Source organism: Heptranchias perlo, chromosome 26 (genome assembly GCF_035084215.1).
Source record: "Heptranchias perlo isolate sHepPer1 chromosome 26, sHepPer1.hap1, whole genome shotgun sequence".
In the NCBI taxonomy this organism is placed as follows: Eukaryota; Metazoa; Chordata; class Chondrichthyes; order Hexanchiformes; family Hexanchidae; genus Heptranchias; species Heptranchias perlo.
The window spans coordinates 5,953,529-5,971,366 of NC_090350.1; the positions used below are offsets into that span (position 1 = coordinate 5,953,529).

At 46.0% G+C, this 17,838-nt stretch overlaps 1 protein-coding gene across 3 annotated transcripts in view; it reads right to left on the minus strand.

Moving 5' to 3' along the window:
- Positions 1 to 1,271: 1,271 nt before the first annotated feature.
- The window catches only part of nfyc (nuclear transcription factor Y, gamma), a 73,289-nt gene continuing 56,722 nt past the window's right edge, over positions 1,272 to 17,838 (minus strand). For all 3 annotated transcript variants that reach the window (XM_068006384.1, XM_068006382.1, XM_068006383.1), the window contains 2 exons: positions 11,941 to 12,009; positions 1,272 to 6,893 (listed from right to left, as the gene is read on the minus strand). In XM_068006384.1, coding sequence (XP_067862485.1) covers positions 6,774 to 6,893; positions 11,941 to 12,009 — 189 coding nt within the window. In that variant the 3' untranslated portion in view covers positions 1,272 to 6,773. The remainder of the gene's footprint in view (positions 6,894 to 11,940; positions 12,010 to 17,838) is intronic.

The window sequence follows — 17,838 nt, forward strand, 5'->3', positions numbered from 1 at the left end:
TATCAGACTGAGGCTCAGGCTATTACCCAATAGACAAATTTATTTAAAGGAGGAACTTGTTTTTATATAGTACTTTTCGCTACGTCAAGATGTCCCAAAGTGCTTTACAGCCAGTGAAGTAGTTTTGAAGTGTAGTCACTATTGTAAGGTAGGGGAAAGTTGGAGCCAATTTGTACACAGCAAGGTCCAACAAACAGAAAAAAATAAATAACTATTTGAAGCAGAGATACAGGGCTATGGGGAGACAGCCGGGCAGTGCCATTAGATTTGGATTGATACAGGGCTATGGGGAGAGAGTGGGGCAGTGGGATTAGATTGGGATTGATACAGGGCTATGGGGAGACAGCAGGGCAGTGGGATTAGATTTGGATTGATACAGGGCTATGGGGAGAGAGTGGGGCAGTGGGATTAGATTTGGATTGATACAGGACTATGGGGAGACAGCAGGGCAGTGGGATTAGATTTGGATTGATACAGGGCTATGGGGAGACAGCAGGGCAGTGGGATTAGATTTGGATTGATACAGGACTATGGGGAGACAGCAGGGCAATGGGGAGAGTGGGGCAGTGGGATTAGATTTGGATGGATACAGGGCTATGGGGAGACAGCAGGGCAGTGGGATTAGATTTGGATGGATACAGGGCAATGGGGTGACAGCAGGGCAGTGCCATTAGATTTGGATTGATACAGGGCTATGGGGAGAGAGTGGGGCAGTGGGATTAGATTTGGATGGATACAGGGCTATGGGGAGACAGCAGGGCAGTGGGATTAGATTTGGATTGATACAGGGCTATGGGGAGAGAGTGGGGCAGTGGGATTAGATTTGGATGGATACAGGACTATGGGGAGACAGCAGGGCAGTGGGATTAGATTTGGATTGATACAGGGCTATGGGGAGAGAGTGAGGCAGTGGGATTAGATTTGGATGGATACAGGACTATGGGGAGACAGCAGGGCAGTGGGATTAGATTTGGATTGATACAGGGCTATGGGGAGACAGCAGGGCAGTGGGATTAGATTTGGATTGATACAGGGCTATGGGGAGAGAGTGGGGCAGTGGGATTAGATTTGGATTGATAGAGGACTATGGGGAGACAGCAGGGCAGTGGGATTAGATTTGGATTGATCCAGGACTATGGGGAGAGAGTGGGACGGTGGGATTAGATTTGGATTGCTCTAGCAGAGGGCCCTTGGAGACACGATGGGCCAAATGCTTCTTTGCCCCCCGCACCCCCCTCTAAATTTTTTTTTAAAAAAGATCATTACAAGTGTTATAACAAAAGGTTTTTATTTCTAAAGATATACAAAGTAAAAGTGGGATAATACCAAAGACTCCAGATATCAGAAAATTCTTAAGACAGCTTCAAACAATAACAAATGCACCCAGTGTTGTACACAACATGGTGAGTTGGGCAAGAGTGAGCAATTGTAACACAGGGTCCAACATACAATTAGAATATTTTCATCACCCTGGAAAAGACATCCAACCAGTGAGGGAGAGGAGTGATTCCATGCCAATGAACGGGGAGTCACTATGTCTCAACCTTCCCTGAAAAGCTTATTTAGCAAAAAACTTCTTTTTAAAAAAAGGACGGACGTGGAAGCTCGCAAGTGGCTGATTTCACTGTGTGGACATTGGGTCGTCTCAGCACAGACCCTAGTAGGGTATTTAATGGGAATCATCACCGGGGGGGGGGGGGAGGGGGATTTAATTGGAATCATCGCCAGAGGGGAGGGAGGTGGGTCTCTATTGGGAATCATCACCGGGGGAAGGCGGGGGGGGGGGGGGGAGGGGTTTGCAAGTATTTAATGGACTCACTGCCTAAACATTTTGTTCTATTGTATACACAAAAGTTGGACACTCCTTAGAATAAACTGTTTGCCATTCATAAAACTGAAAGATGGAGCGCGGTGTCACACAGAATCAATCAGCTCTCTAGAAAACCCATTAAGAACACCCAGCTGGATTAAAGCTCCTGTAACTATTTTGCCAGTTTGTTCCGATGCTGAAGGAGAGGACCGTTGTTAATGATCAGTTCACTGACCATTAGCAAGTGCCCAATCTCTTTGTGCAAGTCCAGACAGTGAGGACCAGCACGTTGTTGATTGTGGGGGGAGGGAAGGAAAGGAGATCTCAGATGCTGGTCTGCTCACTCCATGTCCACACAGATATCTTTCAGCAGTGGCGGGGGACACTGTAGCAGGACATCTGCCCCCTCTCTGTAGCCCTTGTGTGGCGACTTCAACTATAGCAGATGTACCTGGAGCATTGCCAAAATCAGCTAACTCAGCACAAACATGGAATTCAATCTGGGGACTGTCTGGTCCTTGTGGTTCAGTTATGTCCTTAACTGAAGCAGAAGGGACAACACTTAGTTGCTCTTTCTCACTGTGGAACAATGGGACATGGTTTTTGACATCTTTCTGTATTAAGGGAAGTAAGGGGTGGTGGGAAGAAAAAAGACAAAGTTCTCCAGGATCCTCTTATCCATGGTTTGGCAGCTAAATGGGCAGGGGTTAAGGCCAAGGATGGGCTGGTGCCACATGAACATCTGTAGAATAACCAATGTGACCCTGAGCTGCAAGCAGATTTTGCATCAGAGGTTAAAATGAGATTTCCAGTCAGGAGGTAAGGGTGGAGAAAAAGACAGACTTATGTATTGGATATGGAAAACACATAATTCAACAGCAATCGATTGCTGTGTTTGGTCGGAGTCAAATACCCTTTCAGTGACTTAATGGGGCAAAGCCAGTTTTGGGGAATATATAAAACATAAGGTTTCAGCATCATTAGGTACCATTTCTAAAACTTTTCCCCCCTCTCCCAAAGGTGTTGAATCATGCTGGGAGAGAGTTCCAAGGGCCCCCTCAGCCCTCCAGGATCTCACCCAAGGGACTAATCACCATGCATGAGCCTAGACAGGGAATACTGGCAAGTTATTTACCAAGGACGGAGGGCATCACAACAGGCCAATATCATACCCACCCAATATCCACACACACTGCACTTTCAAGCAGGGCTCTCTGATTAGCAACTAGAACCCAAACTGATTTCTTTCCTCATTAACCCAGGGGCTAAGACCAATGATTTGTCCAAAGATGTGAAACACAACAGGTAGGAGACACACACAGGTCATGTATGGTCCTATCCTAATACTGAAGGATCAAATCTGCATCTATGTGACCTCAGCCTAACTCTAATTGCAATCCAGTCATCTTCATAGACCCAGATGAAATACTTTTTATCCAAGCAATACCTTAATTTAAAAATCCAAAAAGCTGAGTTTAGAAAGAATGACAGGTTCCTTGAAAAGCAGCCCAGGTGAGAGTTCCACAAATATCCATAAAGGAGGAATAATTTTTTATGGAGTTGGTGCAATTTGTTCTGCTCATCAAAGCGAGCGTCATAGATACTGGGGAACGTTGCACCCAGACTCACATCAAGCACGGCCAGGTCCAATCTTGAGAAAAACTCCTATTTTGTTCCAGAGGGAATATTACTTCTTCCCGCATTAGTCACCATTAAAGCATCAGTGAGCAATGCTCAGAATTTGTGCTCAGTTCCATGTTGTGGACCTTACGAGGAATTGGGCTATTACCATCTCAAGCCAGCTCATTCCATCTCATCTTTTTGGGCTGAATTTGAACCCAGGTGTCAGATGTGAAAGAAGAGCATGCTAACACACTGAACTGTCCTGGTACTGGTCCTGATACATCTAAGGGGTACAACATGTCCCATTACTCAAGATATCTCAGACTGTCAGCTTTATGTTCTTCTTAGAGTAGAGAAGGTTAAGGGGGAGATTTAATAGAGGTGTTCAAAATCACGATGGGTTTTGATACAGTAAATAAGGAGAAACTGTTTCTACTGGCAGGAGGGTTGGTAACCAGAGGACACAGATTTAAGGTAACTGGCAAAAGAACCAGAGGTGATGAGCAAACATATTTTTACACAGGGGAGTTGTTAGGATCTGGAATGCGCTGCTTGAAAGGGAGGTGGAAGCAGATTCAACAGTAACTTTCAAAAGAGAATTGGATAAATACTTGAAGGGAAAACATTTGCAGGGCTATGGGGAGAGGGCAGAGAAGTAGGATTAACAGAATCGCTCTTTCAAAGAGCCGGCACAGGCACGATGGGCCAAACGGCCTACTTCTATGCTGTGTCATTCGATATGCAAGTAGTAGGATTAAGAAATTAATGTGATCAGACCCCAGCTGGTCAGGATGAAGAGAAGGTTGCAATTAAATCACGTCAGAAGGGGCAGGTTACAGTCTGGTAGCCTCCACAGTAAACCATAACACTCCACAAGGATTATTGAAAGCTTTCATTCCTTCAAACTCAAGTAAATTTTTCCACTGATTCAAAGTCAAGCACTTACTGGTCTCTCAACACTGACCATCTTCCAGCCAGGATTATCAGAACAAATTACTACACACTAATTAACATGAAATGATCTAAATTTAATAATTACAGAAACTCAAATGGACTAAGGGTTCCCTGATTTGTTTCACTCACCACCACCCAATGCCCTTATGTAAGGGGCCTTGTTCATCACGTTTGAAAATACAGGTACTCGACTGTACATTCAAGCCAAATTGAGGTGCGGCTGAGGCTTTGTACAGGATGTTACCAGTTACCCTCTTCAGGTTAGCAACAATGCGAGGGTACATTTTATTTTGGAAATTGCAAAAGACCAGTAAAGCAAACTGCTCAAACAGTGCAGAAACTGATCAAACAATACTGACTGACTTAGTCCACACATGGGGGAAGAAATGGGCAGCAGCTACTCCATGAATGGTGTCAAAATGGCTAAGGATTACAATGAAAGAGACCTAGAAGGTTCTATTAGACTCAACACTAAACATGTACAAACTCTGGGGTCAGAATCCTGGAACTCCCGACCTAACAGCACTGTGGTAGCACCTTCACCACATGGACTGCAGCAGTTCAAGGCAGCGGCTCACCACCACCTTCTCAAGGGCATCTAGGGATAGGCAATAAATGCCAGCCTTGCCAGCGTCACCTACAGAATGAATACTGTGCAGAGCAACAATTAACAATCTGATTGAATGATCAACTACATAGCTGAAGCAGTAGGGTACAAGTTATGCCCAAACGCTATAGTGCTCAGGTTAGAATACATCTTGAGTACTGTGTCCGTTTCTGGACCATCGAAACACGAGGGAGACACTGAACACTGGAGACAGTGCAGAGAAGATCCAGGGGCTCAACCGTAGCCTCAAAGGTCTCAGATATGAGGAAAGACTGGAGAATCTTGGACTTTTCATCGAAGGAGAGCAATAGGGTCACAAGATAGTAAACACTACAGAAATGGGTAGAATTGGAAAACCAAATTCATGAGTAGGTCAAGGAGACATGTTCAAGCTAGTGAAAGGCAAATTTGGACTATTGGCAGGACGTTATTCTTCATGCTAAAATCAACACATGGAATGGACTCCCATGTAGAGTAGTGGAGGCAAAAACCATGGAATTATTCAAGAAACAACTGGATGCTGCAATGGGGGTACCGTAGGATGGATGGAACGGCCTCCCCTGTCCATATTTATCTTGTGATTTGTACTGGAGTAATGGAGGATAAGAGGCTAACTGTAGAACGTCTTACAAGTCACCTAAGAACATCCCAGATCATCTGTGCTGGCTCCACAATTCCCAGTGCTGTAGGGAAATCGCCTGACGCCCTGGTCTGGAGCTGTGCTGCAAAGTTAGGAGCCAGCACAGGTGATTGGGGGCCCCTCCTGAATAGATCGGGACATTTGGCAGGTATACTGCCGGACCTGACCTATCAACCTGCCCATTTTCGTGGCCCTGTGCAATACGCTGGTCAGCCAATACATAGCTAGATTCAAGTGAAGGAACAGTCACTTTAACATCAACACCCCAAACTCCAGTAAACTCTCACATTTCATAAAACAAACATCAAAAGGAGTTTTAACACAAGTCAAAAAAGCATTAGAAGGCAATCTAATCGAATTTTCTCCAACAGCTAAGAACACTAGGTTGCAGTTATTGGGATGGGGGGTGGTTTGCAAACAGTGTTTGACATTCCATTGGATTTACTCTCAATGTGGTGTCAAACCCAAGTGCTATGAGAATAATCCTCCGGGAGTCCCATTCCGCTCCTCTCTGGAGGAGATCAGGCCCTAACCCCAGATTTACTCTACACCCTGAATTTCAGTGTGGATCAGTGCCTGCTAATGATGCACTGTAAACACATCCTGATGATCTGTTGTTCTTGAATTTTGACCAACGTGCATGTAAAGGTCTTTCAATTCAATATTTATCAAGTTTGAGTGGGAACGCTAGTTTATAAACCTGTTACTGAGAAACTGTGGATTAGCCTGTCGCTTCTTAAATCAGCCAAGGGACACAACTTGCTCGTTTGCTTCCACTTACCCAGGTCTACTTGTAAGCTCAAAGTTGTATTTTTTTTTTAAAAAAGCTGATTAACTTTAGTGAGGCACAACATTGTACAGCTGAATAGGACAATAGCAATATGGTCAGTGATGGTACTGGATAATCAGCACAGGCTTGAACTCTCCTTCCTATCTACCCTCACGCACGAGTTTACAAAGCTCTACTCAGAAGGAGTTTATTGCATTTTATATATGTACAATTATTTTTGCTTAGCACAACGCAAGGGGAAAAAAAACACTTTTTAAAAAAAAAAGTAATTTTCCGTCCCGGTTAGTGACTGTACTATTTATACAATGGCTTCTGTGGCAGTTGATTTCCGTTCTCCAATTGCATCGCACTATTCCCCCGTGACCTGAGCAGTCTGTCCATCTGCAGTCTGGTTAGTGGATTGGATGAACATGGGTTGGGTGATGTCCTGTCCAGCGGGCATGGTGACCTGCTGAATCTGGTACAATTGCTGTAGGGAACAAGACAAACAACGTAGACATATATTAGAATCTCCCACAGATCAAACAGTAACTTTACACAGTACACAAGGAAGAACGTGCATTTCTAAGGCGCACAGGTGCAGGATATCTCAAAGCATAAAATACTTAGAATTAACAGGCCATTCGGCCCAACTGGTCCATGCCAGGTTTATGCTCCACACAAGCCTCCTCCCACCCCTCTTCATCTAACCTCATCAGCATAGCCTTCTAAGCACTTTACACAATGAAGGAAAATAAACACTGGACACCAGGCAGGAGAGGAAAAGGTAGGGCGGGGTATACACAACAAAGTGTGGAGAAGAATTTTGAGCAACTTTTTGAAAGCAGGGAAGGAGGCGTTAAGGCCGGTGGAAGGAGGCAGTGAATTGCAGAGGGTGAGGATTTAGTGGCAGAACCAGTGCCACCAATGGCAGAAGGGAGGAGAAGAAGCCCAGTGTAAGAGCAGCTGAGAACGTAAGTGTTGTAATAAACTCGATAGTCAGGCAATGAAGGATAGAATACTACAGCCTGGTCTTCAGTTCCTTCCAAGCCTTTATTCACAGAGATCAACATTACCCACACCACACCCTAGATCAGCTCTCTTATAAATGGATACAAGAGAGTTCCCAATTGATACCTGCCATCTGAATATAATTAATATTAATCAATATAAATCACATGGATACAATTAATGTGTGTGACACAAAGCAGGAGATCACTGAAATAGGGTGCAGCAAGGCCATGAAAAGGGTTGAAGGTTGAAGTCAGTTGCTGGAACACAGGGAGGCAGTGGAACTTGGAGAGTATGGCAGGGCGAGACTGTGGGCAGGTGAGGCCGTGGGCTGCAGTGAGAGTATGGCAGGGCGAGACTGTGGGCAGGTGAGGCCGTGGGCTGCAGTGTTTTGGATAAATTGAAGCTTGCAGTGAAAATGTGGACTAAAAGGTTCAGTGGCAGAAGGGAAAAGAAAGACAGACTTGCATTTCAAAAGGGCCTTTTACAACCTCAGGAAATCCCAAAGCATTTTACAGCCAACTAAGTACTTTTGAAGTGTGGGCACTGTTGTAACGTAGGAAATGTGCCAAACAATTTGCAACAGCAAGATCCCACAACAGCAATGATAATGACCAGATAATCTGTTTTAGTGATGTTGGTTGAGGGGCAAATATTGGCCCAGGACACCGGGGAGAACTCCCCTGCTCTACTTCGAATAGTGTCATAGGATCTTTTACATCCACTTGAGAGGGCAGACGACTCATCCGAAAGACAGTGCAGCACTCCCTCGGCGGGATAGAAACAGGTAATGCTGTAGAGAAGAAAGGGGTCTTAATAAAGGGTGAGATATGTGGGAGAGGGGGTGCTGGGCTGAACTACCGTCTCACATCTAATGGTTAAGCCTGTCAGCTGGGAGGTTGAAGGGAGTTGAAGCCAAAGGCATTTAGCTGATGGTAGGAGTAAAAAGGAGGGTTTTGCCTTTGGTTTAATAAAGTGGGGATACATTGGCTCACTGGGGAGGGGGGGGGGGAAAAGAGAGGGAGGCAGGTTGCAATGTAGATTGTGAGACTATGTTCAGGTTTTTCAGCTATAGCCTGGGTTTTGTGTGTGTGTGTGTGTGTGTGTGTGTGTGTGTGTGTGTGTATAATTAAATGACAAGATAAAATATCTGTAACTGCTGCAGCTCCTATGAAGTTCTTCACTTTATTACACTTATATAGTTAATAGTATCAGAATTTCTTCCCGTTCTCACCCCTTAGGAATGCAATTCCACAGAAGCCAAGTCATTTTTTTGTAAATTATTTACATCTATCTCCACCCCCACGCCCCCCCACTCCAATTATATATCCGCTTAATGTTGTCCTGGACAGCGGACAAAGTTGTCGTACTTGTATACTGAAGACAAGCAAAGCAATTAGACAAGGAGAAAAATACAGACAAACATCCGCGAGAGCTACAATTTGTTTTTCATTGAGAAATCAGGGTGAGGAGTTAGGGCCCCTACAGCAGGCACTACCAGGGGAAGAGTCAGGGCCCAGTTGTCAGCCATGGCTCAGCAGCAGCTCTCACATCTCGGAGTCAGAAGGTCAAGGGCTCAAGTTCCACTCGGACTTGAGCACAAAAGCTAAGCTAACACTCCAGTGCAGTAGTGAGGGAGTGCTGCACTGTCAGAGGTGCCGTCTTTCGGATGAGAAATTAAACTATCAGGTCAGCCTTCCTTGACGGATGTAGAAGATTGCAACAGTGTCCGCACTTCAGAAGTACGGAAAGTGCTTTGGGACGTCTTGAGGTTGTGGAAGGTGCTATATAAATGCAAATCTTTCTTTTTTTTTTAAAACAGAAGATAAATCAAGCAGTAGTGATCAGGAGACACCAAGCGTCTGTTTTAAAAACCTGAAGACAGTAAGAGAGGAGAAAGTTTCAGAGTTTAAGGCCCCAGAAAGAATGAGTTGTAATGTCAATGTAGTCAGTGAAGTGGAAAGCAGTGTAGTGCAGACCAGATGGTGAACTATTAACCCCATGGCTACAAAAGAGATCAGAGGCCAGTTTTAAGGAAAGCAAAGCAGGAAGAGGAGATGGGCCAAAAAGAACATCGATTCAAAACACTTGACTTCTCTGGAGCAAACTGGCAGGAGAGATGGGTTCCAAGTCCAAAACACTAGTTAATCTTCACAGCAGATTTTCAATGTGGCTCATAAATATACTTTAGTGACACTTTATGCCCAAAATATAACCTGGAACTAGAGAATGCAGAGGGTAATAGTCTCCATCTCAATGCCTTGGAATGTTACTGACTGAAGATCATTGCTTGCTAATTGGTGGGCAACAGTAAAAAGCTATTTCAGCCCCCCCCGTGAGCCACACTCTCAGAAGGTCCTCAGGTGAATGCTGAACAGCTGATCCCAGCCAGGGTTCAGAGACTAGGAACATACATTAACAATGCTCACTTGGACAAGGTACCAGAGGGAAGTGGAAACAAATCCCATCACAATCACATTGAACTACAGATGAAGTATCCCATATGCAGTTTGGCCAAAAACCCCACAGTCTTCAACGGTGCAGTAACATTGTCCAATGCAAGGCACACTCTTCACATGCTACACTCCATTCTAAAATAAGCCTGCAACATGATTTATTTTTGGTTAGCTAAACCTTAACTCAGACATTTATATCTAGCAAATGGATGCTGTGGAGTGAGACACCAGGTTGTAACAGGGGGCTGCAGTGAATTTATAAACTGTAAGGAGATTGTTTGAGTGGTTTCCAAACACCAGTAGAACCCCATCATTGAAATACAGCCCTGCCCCATGCTCCAGAGCATGACCAACTGCAACTGAGTTCTGGCACTCCCTTTACAGCCTCAGCCATTACTAGTACAATGTATGCTAACTACCACATCAAAGAGGGAACAACAAAAAAAAAGTGCGCTTAGAACCAAGGAGGCTGTTCAGCCCACCATGTCTGTGCTGGCTCTTTGCTAAAGAAATCTAAAACTAATCCCACTACTTGCTCTCTTTCCTGTATCTTCCTCTGCTTTGAAAATTTAGCCAATTTTCCTTTAAGATACAATGGTCTTTGTCTCAACCACTCCCTTTAGCAAAACACTCCATGCCCCTACAACCCGTACTTTTTCTACAAAGGCCCGGAACCATCTTAAATAAACAAACTCTTGGCTGTGTTTATTTCAGCAACACCGCTGCCCAGCAAGAAAGAGAGGGAGTAAAGGAGGGAATTGGGGGCTCACAACTCTAGTTCTTAGGGAGCAGGAGGGGTGCCTGCTGTTGGTAATTAGTGGGCCCACACTATAAACAGCATATCCTCTGATTCACCATTGGCAATGTAATGGTAAATTCATTAGTACATGGCAATAATTGTAGTAAGATTCTAACAGCTCCATCATTATTGCACCATATTTCAGGCTATGATCCTCACAGGGGTCTAGTTATTTGTTCAAAAACAAGAGGCTTTTCTTTTATTGACACACCGGTTAGACAATTGCACAATGGAGATGTCATTAGCAGATGGGCAAACTGCAAGGTCAAAATACCTCAGATCATTTCTTACTTTTAAACTAATAATTCTGAGCAAGTAGTAAAAAGGGAGCAAGTATTCTGATAAGCAAGAGGCGGTATAATAATGAATCATTTAAAAAAAAATTTGTAGAGGTGGGCTTCGCTGGCAAGGCCAGCATTTATTGACGATCCCTAGCTACCTGGAGAAGGTGGTGGTGGGCCGCCTTCTTGAACCGTGTTCTATGTGGTGGTTCGAATCAAGTGAGTGGCTTGCTAGGCCAGTTCAGAGGGCGGTTAAGAGTCAACCATGTTGGTGTGGGACTGGAGTCACATATAGGCCAGGCCGGGTAAGGACAGCTTGTTTCCGTCCCGAAAAAGGACACCAGTGAACCAGTTGGGTTTTTATGACAATCCGACAGCTTCATGGTCACTTTTACTGAGACCGGCTTTTTATTTCCAGATTTTTTTTTAAAAACCCGAATTCAAATTCAGGATTTGAACTCACATTCTCCGGATTATTAGTTCAGGCCTCTGGATTACTAGTCCAGTAACATAACCAGTATATTACTGAACCCTGTACTACCATAAATGGTGCAGTATGATGGGCCCAAAGGAGAAGTTGACATTACATCAGCTGATATACAAACATTTCTCACACGCCCATCACTGGGCTGCCAGTAAGGAAGGCCGATTCGCCACAGTTCCTCACCAAGGCAACAATCCCTTTAAAAGGGCCAAACTCATTTACATGGTTCAACTTGTTTGCAAATCATGTTCCATTTTCACCCAGTGACACAAATATTTCTTGTGTTTAGCAAATTTTAAATATTAAAAACACAAGAATCCACATTACAAATTTAACGGCTATCTATCTCGTACTGATGTTAGGATGGAGAACGGATGCAGCAAGTTCCACATTCCCAAAATGTTGCATGTAGTTCAGAAAACTCAACTCAGATTACTAATATTTCTGATACAATTCATGGAAATAAAGGGGTAGGTTGAACATGATCACTAACGATAACAGCATACCTGTCCGTCAGTAAACTGGCTGTATTGCTGCTGCTGCTGTTGTCCCTGCTGAACCTCCGCTTGTCCCACCTGGAATAAAAGGGGAGAAGCACTTACCAAAACAGGATGCAAATGCAAAACATGAGAGTCAATATTTCTGCTTCCACTTTTAGCTGTACTCCGGTTCCCCCAGTTCATGTATCATTCTGTAGCAGCGCACTGGGGTGACCTAACTCCCCACCCTGCAGTCGATTCCTATGTAGTTAGATGCATGCTACCTGCCCATCTAATTCTCCCTCTCTGTGGGAAAGCACCTAGCAATACACAGCTAGTCATTAGAGGCATGGGCAGTCAGCTTTGTGGTCACCCGTGACCTGGAGTATCTCCGCCATCCCCTAAAGGCCAGGGATGGGCTTTTCCCTTTCTGGGCCCTGTATGGACCTTCTCCACACACAGGGGAACGATTGTCAGCCAAACAACAGTCAGGAATCACAGCACAAAGCACTAGTACTCCAGTTCTGGGATTACCAACCTTTTGTTCTGACCTTCAAGCAGCTAATCAAACAGCTACTAAGTTAAGTGTTAGTTAGGAAATCATTAATTGCAGAAAATTCTCAATTGCGGCCAACTGCTTTCCTACAGGAGTTTGCACATCAAAGAGAAAACAATTTAAATCATATTGTGTTCAGTAAATGTTGCTGCTTGCTTGCTTGATGCATATCCAAGTACAGGTGAATGCAATGTAAATCAGAGCACCAGCAAGTTCCTGCCAATTACCAAATCTAGCTTCTAAAATGGTCAATAACGTTGTCAATGTCTCCTGGGATAGACAAACTCTTCTGTCAGCCTATCTAATTGCGAACAGTGATGTCCGACGGAAGCAGTTCCACAATATGAACCAGTTCCCCTGTTCAGCCCATTTAGACCGCAGGACAATTGGCACAGGTGGAGTTATCACAAGGCCATATTTGTGACCATTATGCTGGCTGCTCACCTCCCGAGTGGAGAAAGGCCAGAGAGGCCAGCAATATGTTGCCACGTGCTGTCAACAGAGCTGGCACTTTCCCACTGGAAGCAGGCAGGGAAACCCTCTTGAGAAGGTCCCTGCGCTATCAGCAGGGAAGATGTCGGACAGCCATATATGCCCATCTGAACCAAACCGAATGACTCAGGATGGCTGCTGGGTTGGCTGCTCCCGAGGGACCTCCTTTGCTATGCAACTCTACCCGTGGCCATCCTTTGCCCTTTCTCCCCTAATCTCTCTTCCACTGTTTAAATTCCCCTGGCTCTAATAGTGGGTACATTTTAAGCCCTAACTACAAGTTCAAGCTGCAAGTTTAAATTTACCTGGGCCCACTGCCCATCCCCCGACCAGGCCTGCTCTTTGTTTTCATCAGGGAGCCCTGGATCTTTGCTTAAATTTGGCTTCTATATTCCTGGATTTCTCTGCCGTCATGGCTACGGTACTCCAGTGGACCACACTGCGAGACTCAGCTGGTGTGACTCCGATCTGCTAGTCAGTTGCTCAAGTTTTACAGTAACTTTGTCCAGCCTACATCCCATCCCCCACCGCTGCTGTTACCTGCTGAGCTTATGACTGTCCTACTGGTTTTTCAGCTTTATTTTGCTACAGAGTGGTTCCAGGCCAGAAATTCACTCTCCTGGGCTGTAATCCATTTCTCCACTGCTTCTGGATCTTATAGTGACCTCCAACCTTGCCGCTGTTTTTCTGCCCCGTGATTAACTCTACACACCTCCTGGCTCTTCACTCCCACGGAAATACCACCAGCAGTGCCTATGTAACGCGAGTTTCCCTGTGTCCATTCACGTGTACATTTTGGCTGCTGCTCTGGACCCGAGTCCATCTCTTCTATTTCCCCATTTTCCTTTCTCTTTACCTCTCCTAGGCTCCTCTCTCCAATCGACATGTGTCCTTTCATTTCTCCCTTCTGGGGACTCGGCCCCCCCACCCCCCACCAATCCCAACCCGAACCCTTTAGCACTCTTCGACCTTCCTACTCTCCTGCCGCCATCCCAGGCTTGATTCCTTCTAAGATAAGCCTACAGCTTCCCTCCGTGCCTATCTTGGCACCCTCCGAAGGGCCCATCAAGGCGCTCGTTGCTGCCTCCTTATGAGTACCAACCCCAACTGCCCTATCCTGCGCTCTCACCGACTTTCTTGCCCAGCGCACCGGCTAGGGGCTAATCTTGCCAATCTCCTGCCTGTCCCACTTACCCATCTGCCAGCGGATCAGCTATCACCACCCCTCTCCGCATCTCCCTCCAGAATGTCCGTTCACTTGTGAACAAGGCCCTTGCCATCCATGAGCTTATTGTGGATGATTGCGTCAACATCATGGCCTTAATGGAAACCTGGCTGACGGGTGATGGTACCTTCTTCCTTAATGAAGCCTCCCTGCCTGGTTATACCTTTCACCACTTGCCCCACCCAGACCTCTGCAGTGGTGGTGTGGCCCTTCTCACCAAATCACAAGCTGGACTGTCCCTCGGCTCCTCTGGCACCTTCTCTTCCTTTGAGCATCTCACCTTGTTTCACCTCCTTTAAAATCCTCGATCCCTACCGCCCACACAAGTACCAAGCCAGGTTTCCCACCGAGATATCTTCACTGCTTTTCTCCCTCAGCCTCTCCACCGAGTGACTTCTCATCCTCGGTGATTTCAACTCACCTTGCTCTCTCTCCTCTGAGTTCCCTGCCCTCCTATCCTCCCTTAATACTCCCCTACCCACGTTAACAGCAATCCTCTCGACCTTGCCATCTCACGTGGCCTCTCTACTCCCATCGCGTCAATCACTGATAAGGCCATCTCTGATCACTTCCTTTTATCCCTCTTCACCCACATCCCCCTCCTAACCCCACTTCCTTCTGTGTCCGCCCCCAGAAAAAACTCCCCAAGTCACTTACAAATTCTCAACTGTCTAGCCTTTGGCCCTCCGTTCAACATGACATTTCTGCAGCTACCGATCTGCTCAATCACACCCTCACCTCCACCTTTGATGTCCTTGTTTCCATTAAAACCACTACTCTCACCCTGGCCCTCATCTCCGCTCCCTCAAGTCCAAGGGACGCAGACTTGAACGTTTATGGCGGACAACTGATTTAGCCATTCATTGCCCGATCTGGCTGGATCACATAAAGCACAATTGGGTCCTGCTCTCCTCTGCCAAAACTGCATTCTGGAATGCAAAAGTAACCCCCGGCTTCTCTTCACTATAAACCGTCTTCTTAAACCCCTCTCCCCTGCCCCCTCCACTCTCACCTCCAACAACAAGCATGAGCAGCTCATGGACTTCTTTGTCCCTCTCCTGGATCACGTGCATCCAGGAGAGCTTTTTGAGCCAGCATGTAGAAAGTCCTACAAGAGAGGGGGCGGTACTGGACCTAATTCTAGGGAATGTGGCCGGCCAAGTGGAAGAAGTGCTAGTAGGTGAGCACTTTGGTGAGAGTGACCATAATTCGGTGAGATTTAAGGTGGTCATGGAAAAGGACAGGGAGGGGCCGGAAATAAAGGTTCTAAATTGGGGGAAGGCCGATTTTAATAGGATAAGGCAGGATCTGGCCAAAATGGACTGGGATCAGCTGCTTGTAGGAAAATCCGCATCGGAGCAATGGGAGTCTTTCAGAAGGGAGATTGAGACCATACAATGGCAACATGTTCCCGTAAAGGTCAAGGGTGGTTCCAAGAACTCCAGGGAACCTTGGACGTCAGGGGATATACGAGAATGGATTAGGAAAAAAAGGAGGGCTTTTGGCAGATACAAAAGGCTAAAGACGGAGGAAGCCCTAGAGGAGTACAAAAAGTGCAGTGGGATACTTAAAAAAGAAATTAGGAGATCAAGGAGGGGCCATGAAATCACACTGGCGAGCAAAATAAAGGAAAATCCTAAGATGTTTTATAAGTATATTAAGGGTAAGAGGATGACTAGGGAAAAAATAGGGCCCATTAGGGACAAAAATGGCAATCTGTGTGTGGAGCCGGCAGATGTAGGAGGGGTTCTAAATGAATTTTTTGCATCTGTTTTCACTATGGAGAAGGACGATGTAGACATAGAAATACGGCAGGGGGACTGTGATATACTCGAACATATTAACATCGAGCGGGAGGAGGTATTGGCGGTTTTAGCAGGCCTAAAAATGGATAAATCCCCAGGCCCGGACGAAATGTATCCCAGGCTACTGTGTGAGGCAAAGGAGGAAATTGCGGGGGCTCTAACACATATATTCAGAACCTCTCTGGCCACAGAGGATGTGCCAGAGGACTGGAGAACCGCTAATGTAATACCATTATTCAAGAAGGGGAGTAGGGAAAAACCGGGGAACTACAGGCCAGTGAGCCTAACATCAGTGGTAGGAAAATTATTGGAAAAAATTCTGAAGGACAAAATTAGTCTCCACTTGGAGAAGCAAGGATTAATCAGGGATAGTCAACATGGCTTTGTCAAGGGAAGATCATGTCTGACTAATTTGATTGAATTTTTTGAGGGGGTGACTAGGCGTGTGGATGAGGGTAACGCAGTGGATGTGGTATACATGGATTTCAGTAAGGCCTTCGATAAAGTCCCCCACAGGAGACTGGTCAAGAAGGTACGAGCCCATGGAATCCAGGGTGCCTTGGCACTTTGGATACAAAACTGGCTTAGTGGCAGAAGGCAGAGGGTGATGGTCGAAGGTTGATTTTGTGACTGGAAGCCTGTGGCCAGTGGGGTACCACAGGGATCGGTGCTGGGTCCCTTGCTGTTTGTGGTCTACATTAATGACTTGGATATGAATGTAAAAGGTATGATCAGTAAGTTCGCTGATGATACAAAAATTGGTCGGGTGGTAAATAGCGAGGACGATATAGATGGGTTGGTCAGATGGGCGGAACAGTGGCAAATGGAATTTAACCCGGAAAAGTGCGAGGTGATGCACTTTGGAGGGACTAACAAGGCAAGGGAATACACAATGAATGGGAGGACCCTAGGCAAGACAGAGGGTCAGAGGGATCTTGGTGTGCAAGTTCACAGATCCCTGAAGGCGGCGGAACAGGTAGATAAGGTGGTAAAGAAGGCATATGGGATACTTGCCTTTATTAGCCGAGGCATAGAATATAAGAGCAAGGAGGTTATGATGGAGCTGTATAAAACACTGGTTAGGCCACAGCTGGAGTACTGTGTGCAGTTCTGGTCGCCACACTACAGGAAGGATGTGATCGCTTTGGAGAGGGTGCAGAGGAGATTCACCAGGATGTTACCAGGGCTGGAGCGCTTCAGCTATGAAGAGAGACTGGGAAGATTGGGTTTGTTTTCCTTGGAGCAGAGGAGGCTGAGGGGGGACATGATTGAGGTGTACAAAATTATGAGGGGCACAGATAGGATGGATACTAAGGAGCTTTTTCCCTTCGTTGAGGGTTCTATAACAAGGGGACATAGATTCAAGGTAAAAGGCAGGAGGTTTAGAGGGGATTTGAGAAAGAACTTTTTCACCCAGAGGGTGGTTGGAGTCTGGAACTCACTGCCTGAAAGGGTTGTGGAGGCAGGAACCCTCACAACATTCAAGAAGCATTTGGATGAGCACTTGAAATGCCATAGCATACAAGGCTACGGACCAAATGCTGGAATATGGGATTAGAGTGGACAGGGCTGATGGCCGGCGCGGACACGATGGGCCGAAGGGCCTCTATCCGTGCTGTATAACTCTATGATTGAACCATCCATTCAGCTGCCTCTGTCACTTGCCTCCCTTCCCCTAGCCCACCAAGTCAAACCTCCCCTTTGCAGCCCCCCTGCCCTAGCCCTGAACTCACATCTTTCTCTGGTTTCTCTCCTATCTCCCCATATGCCCTCTCTGAGCTCATCTTGACTATGAGACCCACCTCCTGCTCCCTTGATCCTAGTCAACATCCAGGCTTGGGCTGACA